The sequence below is a fragment of the Mesocricetus auratus genome, unplaced genomic scaffold, assembly GCF_017639785.1.
Source record: "Mesocricetus auratus isolate SY011 unplaced genomic scaffold, BCM_Maur_2.0 Super-Scaffold_100042, whole genome shotgun sequence".
NCBI lineage: Eukaryota > Metazoa > Chordata > Mammalia > Rodentia > Cricetidae > Mesocricetus > Mesocricetus auratus.
This window is the reverse complement of record NW_024429219.1, coordinates 8,158,317-8,185,363: the sequence shown is the minus strand read 5'-3', so window position 1 is coordinate 8,185,363 and position 27,047 is coordinate 8,158,317. Positions and strand designations below refer to the sequence as shown.

At 55.0% G+C, this 27,047-nt stretch overlaps 3 protein-coding genes and 1 long non-coding RNA gene across 9 annotated transcripts; 1 reads left to right on the top strand and 3 right to left on the bottom strand.

The window, feature by feature from the left end:
- Positions 1-36: 36 nt before the first annotated feature.
- LOC101832562 (F-box only protein 6) lies at positions 37-8,114 on the bottom strand. 3 transcript variants are annotated; one of them, XM_005079397.4, is made up of 6 exons: positions 7,145-8,114; positions 4,219-4,507; positions 2,455-2,581; positions 1,940-2,035; positions 1,148-1,283; positions 37-448 (listed from the first exon to the last, which is right to left on the bottom strand). In XM_005079397.4, exons 2-6 carry the CDS (start codon positions 4,475-4,477, stop codon positions 209-211), a joined length of 858 nt encoding a protein of 285 aa, XP_005079454.1. In that variant the 5' UTR covers positions 4,478-4,507; positions 7,145-8,114; the 3' UTR covers positions 37-208. The 3 variants fall into 3 exon arrangements, with proteins under 3 accessions (XP_005079454.1, XP_012975520.1, XP_040591037.1); XM_013120066.3 differs by lacking the exon at positions 7,145-8,114 and adding an exon at positions 7,040-7,129; XM_040735103.1 differs by lacking the exon at positions 7,145-8,114 and adding an exon at positions 6,770-6,922.
- Positions 8,115-8,259: 145 nt separating this feature from the next.
- On the bottom strand, positions 8,260-17,341 carry LOC101836735 (F-box only protein 44). Of its 4 annotated transcripts, XM_040735105.1 has the most exons (7): positions 17,176-17,341; positions 15,438-15,713; positions 13,216-13,342; positions 13,039-13,134; positions 12,794-12,929; positions 9,017-9,195; positions 8,260-8,930 (listed from the first exon to the last, which is right to left on the bottom strand). In XM_040735105.1, the coding sequence occupies exons 1-6, from the start codon at positions 17,204-17,206 to the stop codon at positions 9,052-9,054; spliced, it is 810 nt and encodes a 269-aa protein (XP_040591039.1). In that variant the 5' UTR covers positions 17,207-17,341; the 3' UTR covers positions 8,260-8,930; positions 9,017-9,051. The 4 variants fall into 4 exon arrangements, with proteins under 4 accessions (XP_040591039.1, XP_040591038.1, XP_005079391.3 ...); XM_040735104.1 differs by having other exon boundaries at positions 8,260-9,195; XM_040735106.1 differs by lacking the exon at positions 8,260-8,930 and having other exon boundaries at positions 9,113-9,244.
- A 14-nt stretch (positions 17,342-17,355) lies between these two features.
- Fbxo2 (F-box protein 2) lies at positions 17,356-23,164 on the top strand. The gene is made up of 6 exons (XM_005079332.4): positions 17,356-17,531; positions 20,794-21,183; positions 21,550-21,679; positions 21,758-21,853; positions 22,376-22,505; positions 22,713-23,164. The coding sequence occupies exons 1-6, from the start codon at positions 17,510-17,512 to the stop codon at positions 22,845-22,847; spliced, it is 903 nt and encodes a 300-aa protein (XP_005079389.1). The 5' UTR covers positions 17,356-17,509; the 3' UTR covers positions 22,848-23,164.
- LOC121135810 lies at positions 18,359-20,451 on the bottom strand. Its single transcript, XR_005872931.1, has 3 exons — positions 19,993-20,451; positions 19,231-19,342; positions 18,359-18,666 (listed from the first exon to the last, which is right to left on the bottom strand). It is a non-coding gene; the product is annotated as an uncharacterized LOC121135810 (long non-coding RNA).
- Positions 23,165-27,047: the final 3,883 nt, after the last annotated feature.

Below are 27,047 nucleotides of genomic sequence, written 5' to 3'. Positions count from 1 at the left end.
AGTGCCAGCAGCCCCACCTGTAAGCCCCAGGCTGGATTTACTGAAAATGTTTATTACAACAAAATGTCAAAGCCGTGTGACTGTAAGATCACCACTGAATTGATGGGTTTGCTGGCGGTTGGAGGGCAGGTGCTCATAGGACTGTCCACTAAGCTTTTGCCAGGCTTCGATTTGCAAGCGGACCCCAACAGAGGGGGGCAGATGACTGTCAGAAAAAGTCCAAGAGGGCATGTGGAGCTGAGGCTGAGTGTTTCCCTCCTATTACTGCAGTGTCTTCCGGCAGAGGTCTGGCAGGGGCGGGGTTCTTGGCTGGTCTGTGGCTGATAATGATGCTGCTGTTGGTGACACGGGGCCCATACCAGCCTTTCCAGAACTGGGTGTCCTGGCCTCCATGCTGAAAAAGGATGTGGCGGACTCCTGGAGGGTAGTCAGAGAAGGTGTAGGAGACCTGGGGAGGAGAGAGGGGGTAACCACTGAGACCTGGGGAGGACAGAGGGGGTAATCACTGAGAAACCTGGGGAGAACAGAGAAGTAACCACTGAGACCTGGGGAGGACAGAGGGGTAACCATTGAGACCTGGGGAGGAGAGAGAGGTAACCACTGAGACCTGGGGAGGACAGAGGGGTAACCACTGAGACCTGGGGAGGACAGAGGGGTAACCACTGAGACCTGGGGAGGACAGAGGGGTAACCACTGAGACCTGGGGAGGACAGAGAGGTAACCACTGAGACCTGGGGAGGAGAGAGAGGTAACCACTGAGACCTGGGGAGGACAGAGGGTAACCACTGGGACCTGGGGAGGACAGAGAGGTAACCACTGGGACCTGGGGAGGAGAGGGAGGATAACCACTGGGACCTGGGGAGGACAGAGAGGTAACCACTGGGACCTGGGGAGGACAGAGAGGTAACCTAACCACTGGGACCTGGGGAGGAGAGGGAGGATAACCACTGAGACCTGGGGAGGACAGAGGAGTAACCACTGGGACCTGGGGAGGACAGAGGGTAACCACTGAGACCTGGGGAGGACAGAGGGTAACCACTGGGACTGCCATGGTGAGGAGGAGAGGCCAGCGCTACAGAACAATTGTCCCTGTTCCTAAACAGCCTGGCCGGGGAGAGTGAGGCAGAGCAGGTGGGCAGGGTCTTACCTCCTTCCATGTGGTGTCACTCCACTGTTCCATGGTCACAGGTGGAGGCTCAAAGGAGGCCAGGACAATGTAGTCGGCTGAGGCCAGCTGTACCCGGAGGTGATAGATGCAGCCACAGTCAGCTCTGGGGGCGAACCTAGGGAGGACAGAGGAGAGGGTGGGCACCCCTGCCTCTGAAGGCTGGCCCTGGGGACAGCTTCCATCTGTAAGCACCCCTCTGCCCATGCTAGCTGGCTCTACATTCCTTTTGTCCCTGTGTTGGGAGAAGCATCTGTCTACATATGCCTCAGTTTTCCCATCAAGGAAAAGGGTATGAGCTTGAAATCAAAATGATTTTTTCTATGAAGATGCTGTCTGTCACCATATGGTACAGTAGATGGGAACCTCTGCAATGTGCTGGCTTACAGCTTGTTCCATTGTCCTCAGACTTGGCCCCCAGAATCTTTTGTGCCAGTACTTGTAGGCACAGAGGGGTATCTTGGGAAAGGGCCTTGGGAGGGGTTGAGGTTGGAGCTTAGCAGAAGAGTGTACGCTTAGTGCGAGGCAGGTCCCGGGCTCCATCCCTAGCACCAAAGAAATAAATACAGGGGGTGTGGGCTAACCAGAGGGAGGCGCTGTGTAAGAAGGCTATGAGTTTCTACAGAATTCAGAGAGGGCTGCAGTCCTCTGGTCCTAGGGCAGCTAGTTCATCCGAGGCTCACTGGCCACCTACAAACACAGCTGAAGTTCTGTGTGGACTGTCAGTGGCTGGCAGGAAGGAAGACATAGAGGGTAGGGACACAGGCCACTCACCAGTCCTTAACCACGATGTCAGGCCGGAAGGTGTCCATCAGCTCCTCCCAATAGCCCTCAGCCTTAAGGTCTATCATCTGGGACTTGAGGCACATGCTGGGGACAAAGGGCAAGACTTGCATATTCAGTGATAAACAGGGCCCTTCCTTGCCAGGCAGATGGCTCAAGGGACCCAGGAGACCCTCCGGCTCCAGGACAGGCCCTGGCTGGAGCTCCTCCAGTCTATCTGAGGGAAATGGTGTATTAGATCTGCTTTTCCCTGGGTAGTATTTATCCCAAGGGACACTGGGGAGTGTGGCTGACTCCTGCTCCTGACTTTTATGTTCAGTGAGCTCCTGGTCACCTGAAACCCATCTTCCCAACCAACCTGCCACCAAGTTCACTGCTCCTGACCCCCTGTTTGGGACCCCCCCTCCTTGAAATTCTAGAGGCCTCCTCTTATCCTGACAGTCTGCAGAGTCCCCGACACCGCCCTCAGCATGGCCTCCTCCAGCCTCTTCCACATCATTGCTTACCCATAAGAGGTGACAAAATACTTCTTGACCCTGGGGTCAGGAAAGTTGGTGCCATGGTCCCCAGGGAGACTCTCCACCTTCCACTCGTCCCCCTCGTTGGAGTCTATCTGCCATGACTTCATGTCCTCTGGGAAAATGGAGCGGCGCAGGTGAGATCCCCTTCCAACTCTGCCAGCAGCTACAGCCCTGAGGTATACCCTTGAAACTTAGAGGCTCTTTCCAGCCCTGAGAGACTTTAAGGGGTTATGAACACCAAAGGGTTAATTAGCTCGCTTCTCTTGGAGTGTACTTGGCAGACAAGGTCAGCATGCCACCAGTCCAAGAGCAAGATTGGTGTCCCCATATCACCTCATTCCTTCCTACTCTGACCCACACAGTAGGACCAAAAGTTCTGAACTAAATCTCATTTCCCATAATGCCATGGGGCCCCCACAACCACATTTCTATCCTGAGAGAATGGTCTCCAAGGACCTGTGATGGGGCGGATCTCAGGGCTGATGGGAGTTCCTCCCAATCTGGCTGCTCACCTGGCCACTGGCTTTCCTAGGTTTAGGAGGAAGAGGTCCTGGTCAACTATGACCCTGATCCTGGGGGACAAAGGAACCCACTGTTCCGACACCACTAGATGCCCTTTTCCTGGGCGAATGCCAAGATGGACATTGGTGTCCCTTGGGCTGGTAGCTGCAGGAGTCCTGTGACAGTGAGGGGCCTCCAGGAATGGGGTCAGATCCAGGGATTTCCTCACTTCAGGCTGAGTGTTATGCTATGCGCCCAGAACCTTCACCAGGTGAGTCTGCCGTTCCACTCACCCCAGGAGCCCACATCGTTTCCACGTGTTTAGGGGCTGCTCAATACAGAGCCAAAGGAGTAAGAGACTTCGGAGCTGGGCTGGCATGAGCTAAAGCCATGGGAGATTTGAGCAAGGCTAGACACTGGGAGGGGGGGGGCTAAAAGACAGAGCTGCAGAATGGCCAGGTGAGGTGTCCTGGCAGCCTGGCCCGGCAGCTTCTGAGTGGAATCTGGGACAAGTAGGCAGATCGAGTGTCTGAGGCACGGCCTGTGTGTTCAGACTGGCCGGAGCCTTGGCCATCCTCAGAGGACGATCCTTCTAAGTGACACTTCAGGGCCCAAAGTATTCTGCAGTGTAGACAGCCAGTGTCTGTCTGACCTAGCCAGGACAGGGGAAAATGTCAGACATTTGAAGTACACAGACAAGGCCTCTTTCTTTTCTTTTCCTTTTTTTTTTTTTTTTTTTTTTTTTGAGATAGTCTCATGTGTAGCCTTAGCTGTCCTGGAATTCACTTTGTAGACCAGGCTGGCCTTGAACTAGAGAGATTCAACGCCTCTGCCTCCCTAGTGCTGGGATTAAAGGTGTTCACTGCCACTTCCCGCTCAGGCGTCAACCCAGGGAGTGAAGATGGCTAGGCAGGTAAGGGTAGCAAGCCTGATAACCTGAGTTGGGTCCCAGGATCCACATGGTGGAAAGAGAATCAACCCCCTCAGTCTGCTCTCTGACAGCCACACGCACACATGCCCCAAGCACGCACACATGCCCCAAGCACGCACACAGAATAATAGAAGGGTCTGAGACCCAGGCAACAAGGAGCCAGAGTGTGGGAAGTGTTGGGGACCTGGGGACATTGCAGGCAGAGTGGAAAGCGCAAGTACAAAAATGCCCCCGAGGTTCAGGAAAGTAGAGAGCAGGCTCCCGGGGCAACCCCGCCCCTCACCCCCGTCCCCCGCAGCCCCCCTCCCCCACCCCACCTTCGGCACACGGGTTCCGGAGGAGGTTCCTCTGCAGGCTGCGCAGGAAGTAGAAGATCTTCCAGTCTTCCACCGGCTGGTCCCAGTCCTCGGTGATGAAGCCCTCTTGCAGGCTCTTGCGTTTCCACAGAGTCACCACATCAATGAGGTCTCGCCAGTGGCTGCAGACCAGCCGGCAGTTACGCAGCAGCTGGCGGGCGGGGACGTGCGTGAACAGCTCCAGTAGAATGTTCTCCGGGAGCTCGTTAATGTTGACCATAGTGGCAATGGGGAGCTTACGCTCCCAGGCCTGGGAGGGGTAGGGGATGACAGTGACCATGAGCCGTGAGCCCCGGGCAGAAGGTCCGAAAGGGCTGACTCCTCCCCTCCCACCAGGTTCTAGAGCATGTTAGGCAGGTCTTCCCCTGACCTGGATGAAACCTCGTGAGGACAGAAGCACCTACAGGATGGGAGTGGAGTGTGGTTCTTGAGATTAGCGGGGACCTTGCTATGTGCATTTGCAAAAGGGAAATACAAATGAATAATGTGCCGGATTTAGCACCTCGTGCTCCAAACATCAAGGAGGCTAAGGCAGGAAGATTGCTTGGGCTACTCGGATTCTACATCAGGTCAGCCTGGGTTGGCTTTCAAAGACCAACAAAAGAACAAAATTAAGGTTTTTAGTTTTTCAAGACAGGGTTTCTCTGTGTAGCTTTGGAGGCTGTCCTGGAACTCACAGAGAGATCCACCCGCCTCTGCCTCTCGAGTGCTGGGACTAAAGGCGTGCGCCAACACCACCTGGCCACAAAAATTAAGCTTTAAAAAACTCTTTGTGGGGCTGGAGAGGTGGCTCACAGGTTAAGAGCACTGACTGCTCTTCCAGGGGTCCTGAGTTCAATTCCCAGCAACCACATGGTGGCTCAAAACCCTCTACAATTCAATCTGGTGCCCTCTTCTGGCCTGTAGGCAGAACACTGTATATGTGGTAAATAAACCTAAAAATAAATAAATAAATAACACCTCTTTGCACAGTGCTAGGGCTGGAACTCAGCCTGGTGTATGCAATGCTAACGCTCTGCCAATGAACTGTATCCCAGCCTTGAGCCTAGAGTTCTAGGCCAGCTTGGGCAGCAGCACAAGACTTTGTCTCAAAAAAGAAAAAAAAAAAAAAACCACAGACAGACAAGATTTTTAAAGGCATCCCTACCCCCACTGAAAAATAACTGTTTAGGAGCTGAGTCTGGTGGTGGACTTTTGTAATCCCAGCACTTGGGAGGTGGGGGATAGAGGTTACAGGAAACTGTCTGTAACCCCTCACCCCCAAACTGCTTCGTTTTGGAGTCTTCCATGGCCACTCCGCTGTTTCTTAAATTCTCTATGTCTAGTCCTGCTGTGACATCACTGCAGTAGCATTTTAATGCCCAGGTGACAGATATGTTGCCTTGGGCATCAGGCCAGGCCAGAATGGGAGTGTCTGACCGACTGCAAGCTCTAAGTCACGCCAGGGACCTGCCCCAGGGGCGGGGGTGGACAGAACAGGGCTCTATGCTGTCACTCAAAGGAGCACACCTGCCTAAGCCTGGGGGAAACCTACTTTCTTTCTGGGAAACAGACTCCCAGACTTCCCGGGAAGCTGGTGATCTAGAACACAGGAGAGTGGATGTACTCTCGCCCTTGCCCTGGAGGAGTCCTTGGGGGGCGAGGGAGGAGACACAGGATGACACCCACGATCACAAGGGATCTGGGCCTTGTTTAAATGCTTAGCTGGAGAGGCAGCCAGGGCCTGGAGAGATGGCTCCGCTGTTAAGAGCCCTGGCTGCTCTTTCAGAGGACCCAGGTTCAATTCCCAGCACGCATAGGGCAGCTCACAACTGTCTGTAACTCCAGTTCCAGGAGATCTTACAAGAATGCACATAAAATTAAAGGGAAAAAAGGTGACTGTGGTATAGTATGCTTTACCATTGTAAAGAAAAAAATGTGTCGGAAAAACAAAGTTTGGGGTGGCACACCTTCATAGTTCCAGCGGGAACTTTGAAATTTTCGGCCCAGCCCGATCAATTTATAAAAAAGTAAAAGTAAGTAGGACTGGGAATATAACTCTTGGCAGATGCTTGCATGGCAGGAACGTGTTCGTCAGAGGGAGAGGCAGAAAGGTCAGAAATGTCTCCCCATCATAGAGCGAGCTGCGGGGTGGTAGCACGCTTATCTAGCGCTTGAGAGGCCCCAGAGTTCCATCCTCAGAAACAACCCACAAAAACCCAGGTAAACTAAGTGGATTAGGTGGCGTAAGCCTTTAGTCCCAGCACTCGAACACTGGGGGGGGAGGCAGGCGGAGTTCCAGGTCAGCCTGGTCTACAGAGCGAGTTCCAGCACAGCCTCCAAAACAAAACAGAGGAAACCCTGTCTCGAAAAACAAACAAACAAACAAAGACGTCGACGACTCCCAGTAGCTGCCTAGACCAGCGAGTCACTGGGCGCTGCGGAGTAGGGGACCTCGTACGGCCCTGGTGGCATTCCGCCCCAATGACACTTTCACCCACAACAAGCCATCTTGCAAAGGAGACGGCAGTACCCCTGGGGTGCCTTGGTGGGAAAATCCACGCCGGGCTGTGGCCCGGTCACGCGCGGACATCCGTCCTCAGCCCTCTGCACCAAGGAGAAGCGGGTGTCGCCACCGTCCCGGACACTCGCGTACGTCCAGCAGGCCCGGCGTCCCAGCTCCGGGCTCGCGGACACCGGCCGCTCCTAGCCCGAGCCTCCCCACGAGCGCGTGACCTCCGCCCACTCAGCCTCGCCCCGCCCCGCCGCTGTCGTCCCCCCCCCCGCCCCACCCGGCCGCGACCTGGGCACCGGACGGCCGCAGCTCTGCTGGGCCTTGGGCCTGGATCTGGGCGACGCGATCTTCTGTCGCCCCGCCCCGCCCCGGCCTCCCACTGGCGTCACGCACCGACCAGCCGCCCTCCGCGTCGGTGCGAAGATGAGCTCGGGGTCCTAGGGGGCCCCCCCGGCACACGCCGCGGCTTCCAGGACTCTACCGGCGGCGTTTCCTGGGCTTCGGTCTCCCCCTCTAGGCGACAGGCGACTCAACAGCCTGCTCCACTTCGGCCCTGCTTCCTCCTCCTGCGAAGGAAGCGCTACCGAGAATCCAGTCCCTACTGGCACGCCCCAGCCACGACTTAACCCGGCCCCGCCCTTATCCCCGGGAGGGCCGATGTTCTATTTTCCGGGGGTTTTTTGTTTCATTTGCTCGTGTTTTGAGACAAGGTCTTTCTACTTGGCCCTGGCTGTCCAGGAAGTCACTCTGTAGTTCAGGCTGGCCTTGACCGCACAGCCTCCAGGAGTCCTGGGATTAAAGGCCTGCTACACCATCTGGTGTCCAGTTTCTTTCTGAATTTTTGGGTTTTTTTGGTTTGGTTTGGTTTTCCGAGACAGGGTTTCTCTGTGTAGCTTTGGAGGCTGTCCTGGAACTCGCTCTGTAGACCAGGCTGGCCTCGAACTCACAGATGATCTGCCTGCCTCTGCCTCCGAAGTGCTGGGATTAAAGGCGTGCGCCACCAACGCCCCGCGGCTTCTTTCTGGGCTTTGAGTGATCCTGCTGAGAAAAACCTTTTTCTGGTCCTAGTCAAAATGATTAACTAACATCCATCGAGTGCCTGCTTGAGGCAGTCATCATGGGTGGCAGGCACAGCTCAAGGGGAGTTCTCTAACTCTGGTCAAGGCAGGTGGCTGGTGAACTCTGGCCCATTCCAGCTCACCCCCATCTGGTTCATTGTGGAGTGAAATAACTTTGACAAGTACTGAACACCTACTGTGTGCCGGGCTCAGTCTAAATCAGTAAGGCCCTGGGCAGGGGGACCACAGTAAGTGAAGCCAGCACAGCCTGCTTGGGCTGCACAGAGAAATCCATCATGATTGCCTGGAGGACAAGAGGCCTGTATCGCCGAGGGCTCTGCCCCCCTGAGCTGCCACGGCCACACTTGTGTAGTGGTCAGCGCCTCTCTTAGGGGCAGGCACGACTGTCCATGAACCCACCCCTGCCTCCAAAGTCCCAGGGCACAAGGAGACTGGGAAATGCTTTATTTGGCTGTGCAGTAGGAGGGGTGGAGTGGAGCTGGGGTCAGGGCACAGTGTGGGATTGGAAGCTCCTACAGTTGGGGCTGGGACATCTCCAAGCCACAGAGAACTTGGCCCAGGCCCTTCTACTCTGTTTCCCTGTTCCAACTGTCAGATTCCAGGCCCATCCTGCCCCCCATCCTGAGTGGGGTTCCATAGGCATTCTGGGGAGCCCTGGCACTCACTGGTACCCCCCTGGCTTTCTGGGCTTTGGTGATGACAAAGACAGTCTGATCTTACCTGCCTATCTGGCACCAGGCCTGACTTCCAAGCTAAAGCAAGGAAGACCAAGACAAAAGCTGCAGCAGACAACCAGGCTGAGGTCTGGGAGCAGGGCCACCCTCTATCCCAGATCTGCCCCCAAGGTCTACACCATCAAAAGCAGTCCCCAAACCTGCCAGATGGCTTGCTTGTCCCTCTAAGGGCCCAGAAGGAGAACAAAGGTCGTGCGAAGAGACAGGTCTGGGCGAGCATCTGAGCTTGGGGATCTCCCTCTGATGACTATGGAAACCTCTTGCATCCACCCAACCTGCAACCCTTAGAGTGGTGACCTTGCTGGAGGGCCAGCGTCTGCAGAGAGGAGTGACCCAGACACTAGAAGCTCTACACAGAGGAGGCAGCTGGAGGACAAAGACAAACAAGATCTGGAAATACCTGCCTTCCACCTCCTCCTTCCCAAACCTGGCTCTTTCTGACAGCTGTTTACCAATTAGGGCTCCGAGGACAGGGGCTCAGAGGGCATCAGGGCAGCGGGGGCCCGATGATGATGCTGCTGTTGGTGACTCTCGGGCCGTACCAGCCGGCCCAGTAGTGAGTGTCCACGCCTCCGTGCTGAAACCAGATGTAGCGGACGCCGGGAGGATAGTTGGAGAATGTGTGCGAAATCTGGGCAGAAGGCAGAAGATGGGAGCAGTCAGGGACTGCTATGTAAGATCTGTCTCAAAAAACAAAGCAGGGGGCCGGAGAGATGTTTTTAAGAGCGCTGGATGCTCTTGCAGAGGACCAGGATATGGTTCCCAGCATCTACATGACAGTTCACAACAATTCCAAGAGATCCATCACCCTCTTCTGGTTTCCTACGCACATAGGCAGAATACATATACACATAACACAAAGACAAATCTTTTTTTTTTTTTTTGGTTTTTTTACGAGACAGGGTTTCTCTGTATTGTTTTGGAGGCTGTCCTGGAACTCACTCTGTAGACCAGGCCGGCCTCAAACTCACAGAGATCCGCCTGCCTCTGCCTCCCGAGTGCTGGGATTAAAGGCGTGCGCCACCACCGCCCCGCACAAAGACAAATCTTAAAACAACAACAAAACCAGAGCTGGGGACATAGATTGATTGAAAGTGCTTGTAGCATGCTTCGAGTCCGGGCTTCCATTCCCGGCACCACAGCACAAGCCTCTGATTCCAACACTCAGGAGGTGAAGGCTATGTATAGCCTTAGAGGCCCTCCTGGGATATTTGGGAAATTTCGTCAGAAAATGACGAAAGAGCTGAAGCTGTAGCTCAATAAAGTTATCGCCCAGCATGGTAAAATTCAAAAAGACCTGTATTCAGTCCTCAGCGCATCATGAACCAGGTGGTGGCAAACACCCGGAACCTTAGCACTTGGAGGGTAGAGGCAGGAGCAGCCCGAGATCAAGGCCGTCCTCTGCTACCTGGTAAGGTGGAGACCACCAGCTTGGGCTACATGAGACCCTGTATCAGTTACATCAAAACACAAATAAAAATAAACTCAGATAAAATAAAGAACCATATTACTCGGTCCAGAAAGGGCTGGATTTTACTCAAGGACTTGTGTACATAAGGGCTTGGTTCACTGGTGGTGTTTTTGTTTAGTAAAGTTTTACTTGTTGACTAAGATACCGGTCCTTGTGACAGAATGTTTGGGTATGTGTGTATGCGTATTTGGGCATGTGAGTGTAGTGTCCACAGAGGCCAGAAGGCACTTATTTATTTATTTATTTTGGTTTTTCAAGACTTGGTTTCTCTGTGGCTTTGGAGGCTGTTCTGGAACTAGCTAGCTCTTGTAGACCGGGCTGGTCTCTAACTCACAGAGACTGCTTGCCTCTGCCTCCCGAGTGCTGGGGTTAAAGGCGTGCGCCACCACCGCCAGGGATGCAGGTACCCTTAACCTCTGAGCCATCTCTCCCACCCTCCTGTCTGGCTTACATAACTTTCAAAATGCCATTTACTTACTATGCGTGCGTGTATGGGCATGCGCACGTATGCTACAGTGCATGCGTGACAGTCTCAAGATAACCTGTTGGAGTTATCTATGTGGGTCCCAGGGGCTGAACTGAAGTCCTCAGGCTTGATAGCAAGTGCCTTTTCCTCATGAAACTTTTATTTTGAAGGTCTCCGCCTGGCTTGTTCTTGCTGGTGTATTTATTTGTTTATCTAATATGTATCCCTGGCTGGCCTAGAACTTGCTATGTAGACAGGGCTGACTTTGAACTCACAGAGATCGCTTGTCTCTGCCTTGCCACACCCCACCTTGCCCATATGTTTACTTATTTGTTTCTTGTGTGTGTGTGTATGTATGTATGTATGTAAATATGTATGCATATATGTATGCTTGCATGTTTGTAGTTTTGTATTTTTAACACCAGGTCTCTATGGCCTAGGCAGACCTGGGATGCACTACAAAACTCAAGCTGGTCAGGAATGGTGGCCATCTTTAACCCCAGCACTTGGGAGGCAGAGGCAGGGGGATCTCTGTGAGTTCGAGGCCAGCCTGGTCTACAGAGTGAGTTCCACAACAGCCAGGACTATACAGAGAAACCCTGTCTGAAAATAACAACAAGAAACTCAAGACAGGCTTGAAATGGTATAGCGAAGCCCCTGCCTCAGACTCTTAAGTACTAGTATTACAGGACTGAGTCACCACACCGGGATTTGTATCTGCCCTTAGTGGTAGAGCACTTGCTTGCCTAGCATGTGTGAGGTCTTAGGTTCTGTATCTAATCCCACCAAAAGAAAAAAAAGACAGCGTGTGTGACCATGGCACAGATAACAGCTGCTTCTCAAATGATGGTGGGCAGGTGCAGACAGACCCACCATGAGCTAAAATCCAGCTAAATTGAAGATGTATTTGATAGACCTATTGCCCATTAGAAAAAAACATCCTAAGTAGAACACTGATGAGTCCAGATGCTCCAAGATTTACTGTGGGGTCATGGTCCCATTATAAAATAAAATTTAAGTTGAGAGGGGAGGCTCTGGAGAGATGGCTCAGTGGTTACTACTGCAGAGGATCAGGGTTCAATTCCCAGCACCCACACACACACAGCGACTTCCCAACCTTCTGTTAACTCTAGTTCCATGGAATCTGACACCCTCTTCTGGCCTCCTTGGGTGCTGCATGCATGGGGTCCACATACACACAGGCAAACCACCCATATACATGACATACAAATGAATAAGTCACAAAAATGAGTTGGGAACTCTTGTAGTGATGCTAGTTATTAATCTAGCAGCCACACCTTCTGGGTATTTTCTTTCTTTCCCTCTTTTAGGTAGCACATGTTGTACTGGATGTTGCTGTAGATGGCCTCCCAATCCTCACACACGCACTGCTCAAGTGTCGGGATTGCAGGCATGAGCCGCCACACTTGGCTCTGAACATTTGTATTTTTCTGTGATGTTTGGGTTGAGCCAGCACATGCTAGACAGGCACTCCACTGCTGTGTGTACCCCTGGTCTTTTTTCGCTGTTTCTAATTTTACGACAAGGGTCTCCCTGGGTTACCAGGCTAGCCTTGACCCACTGCTGGCTGCCTCAGTGGTAGCCAGGGACAGGGCTTCCTTCTCCGAGACTTGGTCCTCTTGTTAGCTAGAAGCAAGCATAGAAGCTAACCTGTGGTGGCACATACCTGCCATCCTGGCAGGCCGAGGCAGGAGGATTGCCGTGAGTTCAAGGCCAGTCTGAGACACATACTGAATACCAGGCCAACGCTGAGCATTTCTGGTGGCACAGCCTTTATTTATTTTCATTAGATATATCTTAGATATAATTTTATGTGATGTGTGTGAATGTTTGCCAGCATGTATGTATATGGACTATTTATGTGCCTGGTACTTGCAGAGAGGACTGAAGAGGGGATTGAATACCTGGAACTGGTGTTATAGATGGTTGTGTGCCGCCATGTGGGTGCTGGGATTTGAACCCAGGACCTCTGTAAGAGCAAGCGTGATGGGAACTGCTGAGGGCATGTCTTCAGCTCCAGTTATTTATTGAGTACTGGGGATGGGACATAGGGCCTCCTGTATTAGGCAATCAGTCTACCACTGAGACGTCCTTTCTGGAAATTGTGTTGAGTTGGAGCTCTCCTAGATATCCCTGATATCTAAGATGGAGGCTTACTCTTTTTTTCCAGTGAAGCGAGTGAGGCTGCAGCTTAGAGCAGCAGAAACCCAGGTGAGAGGTGGCGGAATCTGAGTCTGAGCCCAGGTTCCTGCAGGGTCCCTGTCCACATACCTCCCTCCACTTGGCGTCGCTCTTCTGCTGGATCGTTACCGGGTCTGGCTGGAAGGTTCCCAGCGGCGCGTGTGCCGACGACAGAAGCTGAACGCACAGCTGGTACTTGGACCCGCAGTCTGGTCTGGCTGCGAACCTGCGGGTGGAAGAAGGAAGGGTCCATGAGGACCTGGGAGGTGGGGGGCAGGGCAGGGGTGGGGCGCCTGGGCGGCAGACCCCCCCCAGACCCTCGCCCCGTCACTCACCAGTCTTTGACCTCGATGTCCGGTCGGGTGGCGTCCATCAGCTCCTCCCAATACCCTTCAGCCTTGAGGTCCACCACCTGGGACTTGAGGCAGGTGCTGGGGGGCGGGGCTGGAGTTCAGCACTGTACCCTGATGTCAGGACTTGGGCTCCCCCCACCCTGAGGCCCGAGATCTTACTAATAGGAAGTCACGAAGTATTTCTTGACCTGGTCATTGGGGAATTCCTTCCGCTGGTCTTTGGAGAGGTCCTCCACCTTCCACTCGTCACCTCCGTTCACGTCCAGGCTCCAGAACTCAAATCCCTCTGTGGGGAGAGCACAGCGCACCATGCGGGACCTTCTCCACGTACCCCTTCCTCTCAGTGGTGGGGTGTCCCAGCTGCCCTCCCAGCCCTGGGCTTTGTCATTGTAGGTAGCACCTTGGGCGCTTCCTGTGTGCACTGGGTGTGGGTAAGGGGCTTCCATTGAGAATCCCGGATGACCAGACCCCAGCCGCAATGGACAGAGCTCTGCCTCGCACACTTGAATCTAACTCAGCTCCAGCAGCAGTGGGCTGTGTGGCCATCAGACACGTTACCTTCCTTCTCCGAGACTTGGTCCTCTTGTTAGCTAGAAGCAAGCATAGAAGCTAACCTGTGGTGGCACATACCTGCCATCCTGGCAGGCCGAGGCAGGAGGATTGCCGTGAGTTCAAGGCCAGTCTGAGACACATACTGAATACCAGGCCAGACAGGGTTACATGGCAAGGTAGCAAGACCCTGTCTCAGAAATGTAAGAACAAGCCGGGTGGTGGTGGCGCATGCCTTTAATCCCAGCCCTCGGAAGGCAGAGGCAGGCAGATCTCTGTGAGTTCGAGACCAGCCAGGACAGCCTCCAAAGCCACAGAGAAACCAGCAAGATGTCTCATTGGTAAAGGCACTTGCCACCAAGCCGGACGACCTGAAATGGCTACCTCAGGAGCCCACATGATGGAAGGCCAAAACTGACAGTCACAGGTTGTCTTCTGACTTTCATATGTGTGGTAGCATGAACAGCTCTCCCTACCCCACACAGCTAATACATACGTAAACAAATGTCAAAAAAAAAAGTGTTGGGAGCCATGATATGATATCTTAGGTTTGGGACCACACGCTATCTCCATCACATAGTTTTTTGTTTCTATTTTTACAATCCTTTAAAAACATAAAACCCAGCTGGGCATGGTAGCTCATGCCTTTAATCCCAGCACTTGGCAGGCAGAGACAGATGAATCTCCATGAGTTCAAGGTCAGCTTGGTCCACACCAGTGAATTCCAGGACATCCAGAGTTGCCTGTGTTGTAATAATATATAGAGAGACCCTGTGATGACCACCTTCCCAAACAAAACAAAACAAAACAAACCATAAAATTCTTCTTGGCTGTAGTCTGCCTAGCATCAGTCAAGAACATGGCTATGGGAAGTCAAGGGACACAGACAGGCAACTGGAGGGTCTGGGCAGCCTGAACTTACTCTTTTACTGTGTTTTTCCTGATATTTGACCATGCAACAGAAAACAAGTTCCTTCCTGCTGTAACTCACCCAGGCTATACAGCACAGCCAGGGCCTGAGGGGTCCAGATGACTAGAAGCCTTGTGTCTGACCTGTTCTTAAACCACAAGGCAAAGAAGACTTCATACCCCCTTCTCCCATAGGCAAGACTCCTTCTGGGACACCCCCTGTAGGCCTAACCGGGGGTCTGTGAGGACAACAGACTGTGGCTTCGACTAGTGCCTAACACAATCTGTTCCAATTGGCCACCATTTCTTTTCCTAGGGAAGGTTTTAGGAGAGGCTGCCCTCAAACGCATGATGCTTCTGTTTGCCTCCCCTGTGCTGGGATTACAGTGTTAGCATTGTTCCCAACTGAGAAATAATCCGTTTGTTTTGAAACAAAGTCTCACGTAGCCCAGACTGGATGTCCTTGAACTCCCTATCTTCCTGTGTCCACTTCCCAAGCGCTGGGATTACAGGTGTGTGCCATCCTACCCAGCTGAGAAATAATCTATAATAAACAGCACTCTTGGCCTCAGTCTACCCATTTGAAAAGAGGGTATATCAATAGTACCTACTTCTGGCTGGGTGGTGGTGGTGGCGCCTGCCTTTAATTCCAGCACTCGGGAGGCAGAGGCAGGCGGATCTCTGGGAGTTCGAGGCCACCCTGGTCTACAGAGTGAGTTCTAGGACAGGCTCCAAAGCTACAGAGAAACCCTGTCTCAAAAAACCAAAAGAAAAAAATAATAGTACCTACTTCTAAGAAGAATTATTGTGAGAGGAATAAGGGCCATAATCTAGTCAAAGGGCTCACAGCCAGTGTTCAAGACATGTCCACTGATTACCTTACAGAGCATGTCTGTCTCCTGGCAGATACTCTCCATACCCACCTTCTGCACATGGGTTGTGAAGGAGGTTCCTTCGGAGGCTGCGCAGGAAGTAGAAGATCTTCCAGTCAGCCACGGGCTGGTCCCAGTCCTCGGTGATGAAGCCCTCTCGGAGGCACTTGCGCTTCCACAGAGTCACCAGGTCAATGAGGTCTCGCCACAGGCTGCAGACAGGTCTGCATCGCAGCAGCAGCTGGCGGGCGGGGACGTGCGTGAACAGCTCCAGGAGAATGTTCTCGGGCAGCTCGTTGATATTGCCTACAGCCATGGCAGCGGTTCCTGTGGGGGGGGTGTTGGAGGAGAGCTGTGCTATACATCCAGACTTCTCCCTGGCACCTGGCACTTCCGGCGCCCAGGGATAGAGAGGTTCCTAACTCAGCTGCCACTGACTGTCACCAGAGTCACTGTGCTGCGCTGACCTTCAGCTTTCTCTTCAGCACGCAAACAGGGCGGAAATGGTACGTCCCTCCAGGGTCACTGGCAGCGCAAGGTGCATGGGCGAGGGAATTTCTTAGTAAACGGTGAGCTCTGATTCCCTCCAAACCCGGCCCTTAAGACAGCCTCTAAGGCTGCCCAAGGTCACACAAACAGGAGAGGACGGAGAAGCAGCTCTGGCCCTGACAGAAGACAGAGCCAGCCATTTTCAATAGGCCAGGAGTCTTTTAAGAGGAGGGCAACAATGGAAGGCCTTGTGAGCTCTCTAGCCTGCCAGTCTTCATCCTCTCCCATCCCCCAACGAGGAAGGGGGCAGAGACGATAAGCGGGGGTTATCGCTGTCTCAGGACCGGTCACCGAGTACAAAAGGCTCAGTGACGTTCTCAAGATCTTCAGAGAATACGACCCGCTTACCTGAGCCTGGGGAAAGGTGTGCGGGTAGAGCCTTCCTATCTCCCTCCCGCACCCGGGTGGTTGGGCTCCAGCTGGAGGCTGCCTGCCCGCACCCGCCCAGGTCCCCTGCAGTCTCGCATTTCTTATGCGTGGCCCTAAAATGCGCTACCGCCTCAAGACGAGGTTCAGACCTCGGAACACCGATGGCGTCCCCAGCCCAGTTCCTTGAGGCCTCGCAGTGCAGTGGGGGCAAGCCCCGAGGCCTGGGTGTTAAAGGCGCTGGGCCCCCAGGATCGCAGAGCGAACCCCCGTCCCCGTCCCCGCTAGGTCCCTGCCCACCGCGTCTCTGTCCCCGCGCTGCGTGCTCGCCCTCCCGCGGTCACCTGCGATCCGGGGACCGTGAGGCTGTACGGCCCGGGCCTGCGTGGCTGGGGACACAGACCTGGCCACTACTCGCCAATCCTCTCCCTGCCGGGGCGCTCAGTGCGCCCCTCCTTCGGTCACCTGCGCTTGGTAGTGTTGCGTGATGGGTCCCGGCCATAGAACGGCATCCAGAACACGGCCCCGCCCACTGCCCGCCAGACCCCGCCCCACACCGTTGGTCCCGCCTCCTCCCCTGTCTCCTTGTCACCCGCGTTTGGCTGCGCTACGCCATACCCTCCGGTTCTTGGGGCTGAGCCATCCGTACCAGTGGCCCGGGGTGCGACCCGCCCACTGCTTGGCAGACCACGCCCCGCCCCACCCCATTTCTCCTGTCACCCGCCTTTAGTCCAGCTGCCCTGCAGTGTTCGGTTTTGGAACTGCGTCTTTCTGCCAGTGTTGGCGCGGGATGCGGTTCCGCCCACCATTTCTCCAGGCCCCGCCTCACCCGCGCTCTCCGGGAACGCGCTCCACCGCAGCGTAGGAAAATTACCTGAGGGGCGGGAAGTCGCTGATACCCCCATCTCCACTGGGTCTGGCGCCCTCACCCTCCGCTCCCCGACTTCCCGACCCCAGGTGTCATCACGCAATCACCCTCCAGGCGCACCGTGGCTACATCCGCCCCTCCCCAGTACCCGGCTCCTCCCAGAAGCCGTACCTTGGGCTCTGGGGGCGCGGGGCTCCCGGCCCCCAGCGTGGGGCCAGGGGCGGGGCGGGGCGCGCGGGGCCTTTAAGAGGCGCCGTGACACCGACCCGGCTGACGCGGGCACCTCCAGGACTCGCCACCCGCAGCGCTCCGGCTCCTCTCTGTCGACCCCGCCGCAGCGATGGATGGAGATGGTGATCCAGGTAGCCGTAGCCGGCCCCGCTCGCGCCAGACCGGGGAGACAGGGAGGACGAGCGCCCCGGACGGCGCTCAAACTTTCGCGACAGCAAAACCTTGGAGACAGTCTAGGGAGCAGTTTTTTTTTTTGTTTTGTTTTTTTTTTTTGTTTTTTGTTTTTTTTTTTTTTTTTTTTTTTGCCTGGTGTCTTGGCGTGGAGGGAGGAGGATGCCTGGGTCTCTAAAATGGCATAGGAGGACTCTGGCTTCCCAGGCTCCAGAATTCCTGGGGTTTGAGAGGCGGGTTCTCAAAAGCAAGCTTTTGCTTTCATCAACTTGCTAGCTCGGCCCTCCCTTCCTCGTGAGCCTCCGGAGTCCCCGCCGGGCCCTGGGGCTTACCAGACTCACCTTGCACCCATCCCAGATTCCTGAGGGACTCCCTCTTTTGGAGGGACCACCTCGTGTCGGGGTAGTGGGCTGCTCCGTGGGGACCAGGCTAGTGGCGCGGAAGAGTTGCGGCTGCTTTTGGAGGATGCTCTGAGTCCTCAAGGATTGTCCAGTCATCTTTTCTGGCACCAAAGACCCCAACCCTCCCCCCTCCAGCTCCCTGCCTGGCCTGTAGGAGGTTATTTGCTGAGTCAGGCTGGGGAGCAAACCTGCCTCAATGACCTCCACCCCTTTCTCACAAACCACCCTTGCAGTGGTCACTCTTAAGGGGAGACAAGGGAACAGATGCCCTCTAAGATGGCTAGGATTCCTTCCATCCCCGAAGCCCCTTCCAACTCCCAGTTCCCCATCAACATTGTCTACAGGGTCCCACAACAGGCACCTCGTCCCCATATCCCCTCCCCTGCCCCCGCCCCCACCCAGGAAGTCCCTGGGACTCAGGGGCCCAATCCAGGTGAGTGAGTCAACGTGGGGTCAGCGTGCAGGGCTGCAGGGCTCGATAACTTTCCTACAGCAACAATGTGGCAAGTTGTGTGCGAGGGAGCAGGGGGTGGGGGCTGTAATCGGATCTCGGGCCTCAATGCCAGGCCTAGGGGCCAGGAGAGAGGACTGGGTGAGGTGCATCTTTCCGGGGAGCATCAGGTATCCGCTGGGGCCAGGGCAGGGCTGGGACCAGGTGGAGAGGTGAGGACACTGGGCCCAGTTCTCCAGAGAGCTGTGGGAAGCAGGGTGGACAGGCATTTAACTCTCTGTTTGATAATGTCCCGTGGTGGGACCTGGGAGAAATGCCAGGACTCTCTGAGCCTCAGTTTCCTCGTTAACCCCTACATATGAAAATGTCAACAAAAAAGGCTAGAAATGCAGGAAAGTGGTGTGTGTGTGTGTGTGTGTGTGTGTGTGTGTAAGATCCACCGTGGATGATGAACTATGTGTGCCCTAAAGAAAGAAGGGAGTCCTGATTCAGCTTTCCAATGCTGACAGGGTGGGGGACTGCTGGTTGCATCACACCCAGGAGGTCTGGGGAATAGGCCATCTGTCCCCTCCTCTGACACAGCCTGCTCCCTGACTGCCTTTGATTTCCAGGCAGTCCAGTCTTCAGGAACACTGAGAGAAGTGACCTCCATTACCCCGGGTGGCTGGGTCCCCTCCCCACTGGCCTTCTCTTCTTTAGAGATACTCAGTGTCTGCTTACTCAAGTCTTCCGTGGCCCAGATGAGGCGGGCTGAGATCCAAGTGATACCCAGCTGCCCACACTGCCCTGGGTGTGCAATGAACTGACCTCAAGAGCTCAGCCTGAGAGCCACTGCTTCCTTCCCGGGGCTTAGCCCTCTCCACGGGGTCAGGAGTTCCCGAGTACAAGCAAGAGTGGCTGTCTCCATGCCATTGCTCCTCTGTGGGGAGGGGTAAGCATCAGTATAGATGTGTGGTCTGACACATGATGACCCCATTTCACAGATGAGGAAACCAGGGGTGAGAGACGGGAAGGGGAGGGGGACTTTTTTTCCAGTCACCCAATACTTCTCTCCCTGCTGTTTCCCCATTCCTACACAACATTGGCTGGCTGGGGACAGCTGGATCTCTAGCCTCTTCTCCCTGCCCTAATACTGCCTGTGGGACCTACACCAAGTTACTTCACATTTTCAAACCTGAGCCAGTATCAAAACCTAGCCCAGAGTACTAATCTAAAACAAAAAAAATTTTTTCCAGACAGGGTTTCTCTGTGTTTTTCTGGCTGTCCTGGAAGTTGCTCTGTAGACCAGGCTTGCCTTGAACTCACAGAGATCCACTTGTCTGCGCTTCAAGTGTGCTGGGATCAGAGGTGTGTGCCACCACCCGCTGGCCCAACACATTCTTTTGGTAACACTGGCTAAGCTGGCTCCGGTGTTGGACTGAATGGGTTCAAACACAGACTCCAAGTACTTATAAGTTGTTCGATCCTGGACCTTGTCTCCTCTCTGTCCCTCCTTAAAATCGATATAGGCTCAACCAGGAAGAGATGGTTTGAGGATTTAGGAAGTAATTCAAAAGCTCCTAGTGGTACCTCATTCTTCTAAGTGCTGGTAAAACAGTAGCTCCCGACTCCACACTGGTGGCTAGGCACTAGGAAGAAAGCGGTGTCTTCCAGGCCAAGTTCGCGTGCTCAGTCCATTGTACACAAAGGCATTATTAAGCAACCAGACCAAGACCAGAAGCAGGCAGCCCTCGAATGCCTTTGAGCTTGGGCTGTGAGAGGGTGTGCTAAAGGTATGTTCAGGAAGGCTCCCCGGAGGAGGCAAAGGACTCAGAACTCTGGGAGGTGCTTAGGAGAACTGATCCTGTAAGTACAGGTCCACGGGTAACCCCAGATCCTCGTGGGTGTCTACTAGTCCTGTGGGGGAAGCGGCAGCTGAAGCAATTCTGGTTTAGGGGGAGTACCTGTGGCTCTGGCTGTACCTCCATGGGCTTCCTCTTTGGGCACAGTTTAGGGAGCGCTCTACCCCCTCCTCCCTCCCTCCCTCCCTCCCTCCCTCCCTCCCTCCCTCCCTCCCTCCCTCCCTCCCTCCCTCCCTCCCTCCCTCCCTCCCTCCCTCCCTCCCTCCCTCCCTCCCTCCCTCCCTCCCTCCCTCTCTCTCTCTCTCTCTCTCTCTCTCTCTGTAGGAGTCACTATGTAGTCTACCTGTAACTCTACCTAGGGCAGGCTGGCCTCTTACAGAGAATCACTTGTCTCTGCCTCGAGTGCTGGGATTATAGGCGAATGCTGAGAACTTCTGGTCCCCGCTGCGGTTGCCTCGTTATGGGACGTGGAGGGGAGCAGTTTGGGAGTCACAGGGTTCCCTTATCCCTCTGCCCCTCCCGCCCTCAGAGAGTGTGAGCCACCCCGAAGAGGTGAGCCCAGAGGAGCAGCCAGAGGAGGCGGGTGCCGAGACTAGTGCAGAGGAGGAGCAGCCCCGGGAGGAGGAGGAGGAGGAGGAGGAGGAAGAGGCGGAGGCAGCCGAGTACCTGGCCCAGCTGCCGGAGCCGCTGCTGCTTCGCGTGCTGGCGGAGCTGCCAGCCTCGGAGCTGGTGCAGGCCTGCCGCCTGGTGTGCCTGCGCTGGAAGGAGCTGGTGGACAGCGCCCCACTGTGGCTGCTCAAGTGCCAGCAGGAGGGGCTGGTGCCTGAGGGCTGCAACGACGATGAGCGGGACCACTGGCAAGAGTTCTACTTTCTGAGCAAGAGGAGGCGCAACCTGCTGCGTAACCCATGTGGGGAAGGTGAGGGCCACGTATCGGAGTGTCCATTGTCTCTCCTAGAAAACGGCCCTTGGTGCCAGGCCACTTCAAGGTTAACGAGATGACATGCTCGGTGTAATGCCCAGCCCAGAATAGCCCTCTACTCCCTGGGGAGTCTCCTCCCAGGTTACCCACTTCCCTGTACTGGGGTGGGACAGGCCCGGGGGACACCGGATCGGGGGTAGAGCGAGGAAGTGCCTACGGTCCCATCATTTATCCTTTGCCCACCAAAGACCTTGAGAAAGCACCCACGCCCATTCTGCCTCCCGCTGCCAAGGCAAGAGCCAGCCCTGGCACAGCCTCAAGCAGGGGCTGTGTGACCAGGGTGGGACTGTCGTGTCCCTACAGAGGACTTGGAGGGCTGGTGCGATGTGGAGCACGGTGGGGACGGCTGGAGGGTGGAGGAACTGCCGGGAGACAGTGGAGTGGAATTTACCCAAGATGACAGCGTTAAGAAGTACTTCGCCTCCTCCTTCGAGTAAGGAGGAAGGGACAGGGGGGAGAGGGAGGGGAAGTTGGGGGGGGGGCTTCGGGATCCTGACGCCCGTTCCCCCAGGTGGTGTCGCAAAGCGCAGGTCGTTGATCTGCAGGCTGAGGGCTATTGGGAGGAGCTGCTGGACACCACCCAACCCGCCATCGTGGCGAAGGATTGGTGAGGAGCTGTGAAGGAGGGGTCTGGACTGGAGGGGAAGGGGAAATGGAGGTGGTGGTGGGACTAGCCGTGTGCCACACTTTCCGTGTTGCGGCCACGTGGGCCACGGGCCTGCAAGGGTTGGCATCGGATTGAAATCTATTTCCTACCTCGAGTTTAAAATGTTAGAGAATGGATGTGCGCTTGCTCTCGCTTAAGGCAACGCAAGAATACGCCCACTAAGTTAAGGTCTGCTCACTCCCGACATGTATACGCATATCCATGTGTATCCCCCCCACCATTTTTTTTTGTGCGTATGACAGTCCCGGCAGTACAAGGTTGGGTCTGGCACATGTAGTCCCTGCATTTGGCTCTGGGGCCCAGTTCCCTCTGCTCTGTGGCTGCAGTTTCCTTGTCTGTGAAATGGGAACACGGTGGAGGGTAGGGGACGGACCCTGGCCAGGCATGGATGCTGGACTGGACAGAGATCTCCGGCAGAGTGAGGCTCAGCCAATGACGCCTGCGCCCCGCACTCCCCCGCAGGTACTCGGGCCGCACGGATGCTGGCAGCCTGTACGAGCTCACTGTGAGGCTGTTGTCGGAGCACGAAGACGTGCTGGCGGAGTTCAACACTGGGCAGGTGGCAGTGCCAGAGGATGGCGGCTGGATGGAGGTGATCCTGCAGAGCCGGGGGCGGGGCCGAGGCCGGGACATCCTGGGTGGAAGCTCCACCCACGGATCTCTGGCGCAGAGAGGGTGGACCGCGGCTCCTAGAGCCAGCGCCAAGTTCAGCCCGCAATCAGAGCTGGGGTGCGCCCGCGTGGGACAACAGGAACAACCTTAGACCCCTGAGGCTGACACAATACCCCTTCATCCCCAGGTCTCCCACACTTTCACCGACTACGGGCCCGGCGTCCGCTTTGTCCGCTTCGAGCACGGAGGGCAGGACTCGGTCTACTGGAAGGGCTGGTTCGGGGCCCGGGTGACCAACAGTAGCGTGTGGGTGGAACCCTGAAAGACCCCCCCACCCCCAGCCGCCCTCTAGGGGCAGAAGCCTGGGGTAGAAAGGCCTTAATTTAGTCGGTAGCATCCTCACCTGCCTCCTCGTCCACACCTTACTCCTGCCCCCCCTCCCACCCCCGCAGCCTGGTCCCTGCAGGGAGAGAAGGATTTGTTGCCTTACTGTGGGAGGGCTTCCATTTGCATCTCCACGGCAGTCGCTTCTAGAATGTACGATCCAAGGGGGCAATGGGGCTGCGCTGGATCCCACTCACCCAGCATTGTGCCTGTCTCAAAGAGGGCACTCAATAAATATTTGTCCAAAGAAGGAAATAATGGAAGTGCAGATGAATGGACGTCTCCCCCACCCCATCGCTCTCTGTCTCCCGAGGGCCCCTGGCCTGGCCTGGCCTGGAAAAGTACTTGGTGACAGTCCAGCTGCTCGGGTTTCCAGGGGCTCTTGGGTTGGTATGGAGCCAGCTGGGCCTGGGCAGGCCTGTGGACAAAGACTAGGATTGTGAGACTAAGGAGGGCCTGGCTGAGCCTGGCGCCTGAGGACACCCAAGCCGCCCTTGGTAGGGGAGTGTGGGGGTGCCTGCTCTCCAGACCCTTCTTGGCCCAGCAGTTAGGCTGTGTGTCTTGCTACATGGCCTCCACCCCTCTCTGGAGCAGTTTTGTGGGGGCACCACCAGGTCTGGATACACATTCTCTTGGAATGAGAGATGAAGGCTGTGATTCTCTCTCTCTCTCTCTCTCTCTCTCTCTCTCTCTCTCTCTCTCTCTCTCTCTCTCTCTCTCTCTCTCTCTCTCTCTCTCTCTCTGTGGTACAGGAAGAGAAGCTTGGCTTCTCTCTTCATTCATCCCTGCATCACGCTGACCTTCCTGGACAGGACAGGTTGATCTAGAAGCTGGCTCCGGCACCACGGGAAGGGTGTGTTAGGCTGTGTGTTTCAGCTCCTTGCTTTCTGTCACCCCGGCCCCTTCTGAGAACGCTCTGTGACTGACTGGGGGTTATTGTCACCATTGTCCGGATACAATCACTGTCACCCCCAGCTCTGCTTTCATTCTGAGGTTTGGTGCCACCTGCTGGTGAGGTGGTACAGCCGCAGAGCTGGGGCATGCTTGCCTGCCTTGGCGTCTTGACTCTGACACCCATTCCTTCCTCCGAAATTCAAGGGCTGTAACCCAACGCCCTGTGGGCCTGGAAGTGAAGACATTCTGTCCTTAGAAGAATCAGCAGACTGGCCACATGCTGGGGCTCTGGCATGTCTTGGGATCTCCTGTCAAATTGCTGCAAAGTCTCTGCCATGGTGCTTTGTCAGACGGGGGAGATACACTTTGACCTTAGGACTTCCTGGTCTACATGTATGTGTCTGCCACATGTGTTCTGGTGCCCATAGTAGAAGGTATTCGGGATTGCCTGGAGTTGGAATTGCAGGTTTTTGTGAGCTGCCTGATGTGGGTGCTGGGATCTGAACGTCATGGGGACAGACAGCATGTACTCTTAACCTCTGAGTCATCTTTCCAGCCCACCAGTTCCCCCACTTACCCAGCTTTCTTTCTTTTCTTTCGAGACAGGGTTTCTCCGTGGCTTTGGAGGTTGTCCTGGAACTAACTTTTGTAGACCAGGCTTGTCTCGAACTCACAGAGATCTGCCTGCCTCTGCTTCCCAAGTGCTGGGATTAAAGGCGTGTGCTACCAACGCCCGGCTACCCCACCTCTTTCTAAGGGAACCCTGAGTCTATGGGTGAGGGCAGGACCCACCTTAGTTGCTAATCATAAGGGAAGAAGTTTGTGGCCTTGGGCCGAGGACAGTGGAAGGAAGCATGAACTCGTGAGCTCCCGGGCTGAAATGAATAACAGGTAAGGTGGATCTTTAGGGCAAAGGACTGGGGTGTGTGCGTGGAGCTTTCCTGGCTCTGAGGAGAGAGAGCCCAAAGCACCGAGGTCAGATTTTCTGCTTCCAGGCCAAAATATCTTCTCCAAGGCCAGAAACCCACAGAAGAGACCCAAGGAGTAGGGTGAAGGGTGCCCCAGGCTGGAGTGACAGTTACATTCAGTAGTTCAGAGAGACCAGCTGCCTGACTGAGATGTGGAGGTTGGGGGTGGATGTTGCTGGGGGAGGTGGCTTGTTCGAGTCATGGGGCACAGGGGACTTGCTGTCCACTCAGAGACCAGCAGAGACTGTCACCATCCCCCTCTAACAGGAAACAGAATAAGCTAGCAAGTGGCACCCAGGATCGATGTAGAAATACGGTCCCCAGTGGGGAACCGTGATCCGGGTTCATTCTTAACCCTCACCCTCAAGGGCAGAGGGGAGCCTGGGTGGAAGGTGGGGGGATTCGGGAATGAGGAGGTGAGCTGAGATTAGTGTCCCTCAAGGAAAATCCCATGTGTCAGCCAGCAGGTGGCACCCAAGGGCTCTTTCTAGGCAGCTGAGCCTCTAACAGCTTGGTATTTAAGAGTTCCTACTAGGCTTCAGGCAGAGATCAAGCAGGAGTGTCTGCTCGAATACACACCGCAGAGGGAGAAGCTTGGCTACAAGTAACCAAATGATGGCCACTGCCAACGCGGTGTGGGGAACGCTACACGCCAGGCACCCTTAAAGAGCCGCGCTGCGTCACATGTTGAGCTGTAATAGCCTCATGGGCTGGACACTTAGTTTCTTTTCATCTCTGGGGCATGGTGGCGTGTATCTTTAGTCCCAACACTTTGGAGGCAGAGGCAGGTGGATCTCTGTGAGTTTGAGACCAGTCTGGTCTGCATAGTGAGTTCCAGGCCAGCCAGGGCTACGTAGTAAGACCCTGTCTCAAAACAAAACAAAAATCAAACCAAACAACAACAAAAACCCTCCTATACAAGAGCTCAAATAAAAATAATAACAAAAAAGATAAGATTTAAAGATGAGTTTTTATTTTCTTTACGTGTATGAGTGTATGTCTCTTGTGTGTAAGCCGGAGGAGAGCACCACGTCTCCTGGGGTTGAAGTTCCAGTTAGTTATGAGCCTCCTGACATGGGTTCCAGAACCTGATCCTGGGTCCTCTGGGAGAACAGCAAGTGCTCTTCAGGGCTGAGCCATCTCTCCCCCCCTCTCTGTCTCTCTCTCCCTCTCTCTGTCTCTCTCTCCCTCTCTCTGTCTCTCTCTGTCTCTCTCTCCCTCTCTCTCCCTCTTTCTCTCCCTCTCTCTCTCCTTCTCTCTGTCTCTCTCTCCCTCTTTCTCTCCCTCTCTCTCTCTTCCTCTCTCTCTTTCTCTCCCTCTTTCTCTCCCTCTCTCCCTTTCTCTCTCTCTCCCCCCTCTCTCTCTGTCTCTCTCTCTGTCTCTCTCTCCCTCTTTCTTTTTATGAGTGAGACAACCAAAGCAAAAGACAAGCCAGGCAACTTTCCCGGGATCACACAGCCTTCTGGTCCTTCATAGAGGCAGAATTCTACTCAGCTACTTGAGCGTTTGATCTCTACAGTGCTGTTAACAAAACTAGGTTGAGGGTGGTGGTGTCACTTGGTCAAGGTGATCAGGAGGGATCTCTGTGAAGTGAGCTTTGAAGACAAAGAGGACCCGGTCCCGAAGGTCTGGGGGAGGAGCATCACAGAGGCAGCAAGAACAAAGGCCCTGGGGTTGGGAGTGCACTTACCTACACATTAGGAAAACAGCCGGCATGCCTGCAGCAGTGGGCACACAGTTTGACATGACCGTAGAGATGCAGATGGTGACCCAGAGGATCTCCTGAGGACTCACTGTGCACCCCATGCTATGGGATGTGAATACTCCCGGAAGAGGAGCTTCCCGTAGGGAGGGGAAGTTGCTGGGAGTGGGGGACTCGACGGCAGCAGTGTACAGTGTACATTTCCAGAGAACATTAGGTGACAGGGCGGTGACATGCTGAGGACTCCTGTTAAGAGCTTATGTTCATCCCGCCTGCTCACAGACACCCATGCATCTTGTGTGTCAGTTACCGTTCTGTTGCTGTGACGAAAGCAGCCACAATAGCAGCTCTAGGAAAGGAAGGGTTTATTGTGGCTCACAGTTTGAGGGTGCAGTCCACCAAGGCATGGGGCAATGCAGCGTGGAGGTGGGAGGCAGGGGGCAGGAGCGTGAGGAGGCTGCTAGGATTGCACCTGCAGACGGAAGCAGACGGCGACAATTGCAGGTGCCCCGCTCCATTTCTGCTTTCTCCGTGTCAGGACTCCCAGGCCGTGGGAGGAGGCTACCCACATGTG

What these genes read in the sequence shown, in the direction of transcription:
- LOC101832562 (XM_040735103.1), bottom strand. Translation starts at nt 6,829, where the DNA reads ATGTCCGCGCGTGACCGGGCCACAGCCCGGCGTGGATTTTCCCACCAA. An exon ending in CCCACCAAGGCACCCCAGGG is followed by an intron (nt 4,508 to 6,769) that starts GTACTGCCGTCT and finishes TACCCCTCCCAG; the next exon opens with GCCTGGGAGCGTAAGCTCCC. An exon ending in GACATCGTGGTTAAGGACTG is followed by an intron (nt 1,284 to 1,939) that starts GTGAGTGGCCTG and finishes TGTCCTCCCTAG; the next exon opens with GTTCGCCCCCAGAGCTGACT.
- LOC101836735 (XM_040735104.1), bottom strand. Translation starts at nt 17,206, where the DNA reads ATGGGGGTATCAGCGACTTCCCGCCCCTCAG. An exon ending in AGCGACTTCCCGCCCCTCAG is followed by an intron (nt 15,714 to 17,175) that starts GTAATTTTCCTA and finishes CCCCCCCCACAG; the next exon opens with GAACCGCTGCCATGGCTGTA. An exon ending in GACATCGAGGTCAAAGACTG is followed by an intron (nt 12,930 to 13,038) that starts GTGAGTGACGGG and finishes TTCCACCCGCAG; the next exon opens with GTTCGCAGCCAGACCAGACT.
- Fbxo2 (XM_005079332.4), top strand. Translation starts at nt 17,510, where the DNA reads ATGGATGGAGATGGTGATCCAG. An exon ending in GCGTAACCCATGTGGGGAAG is followed by an intron (nt 21,184 to 21,549) that starts GTGAGGGCCACG and finishes GTGTCCCTACAG; the next exon opens with AGGACTTGGAGGGCTGGTGC. An exon ending in TACTTCGCCTCCTCCTTCGA is followed by an intron (nt 21,680 to 21,757) that starts GTAAGGAGGAAG and finishes CCGTTCCCCCAG; the next exon opens with GTGGTGTCGCAAAGCGCAGG.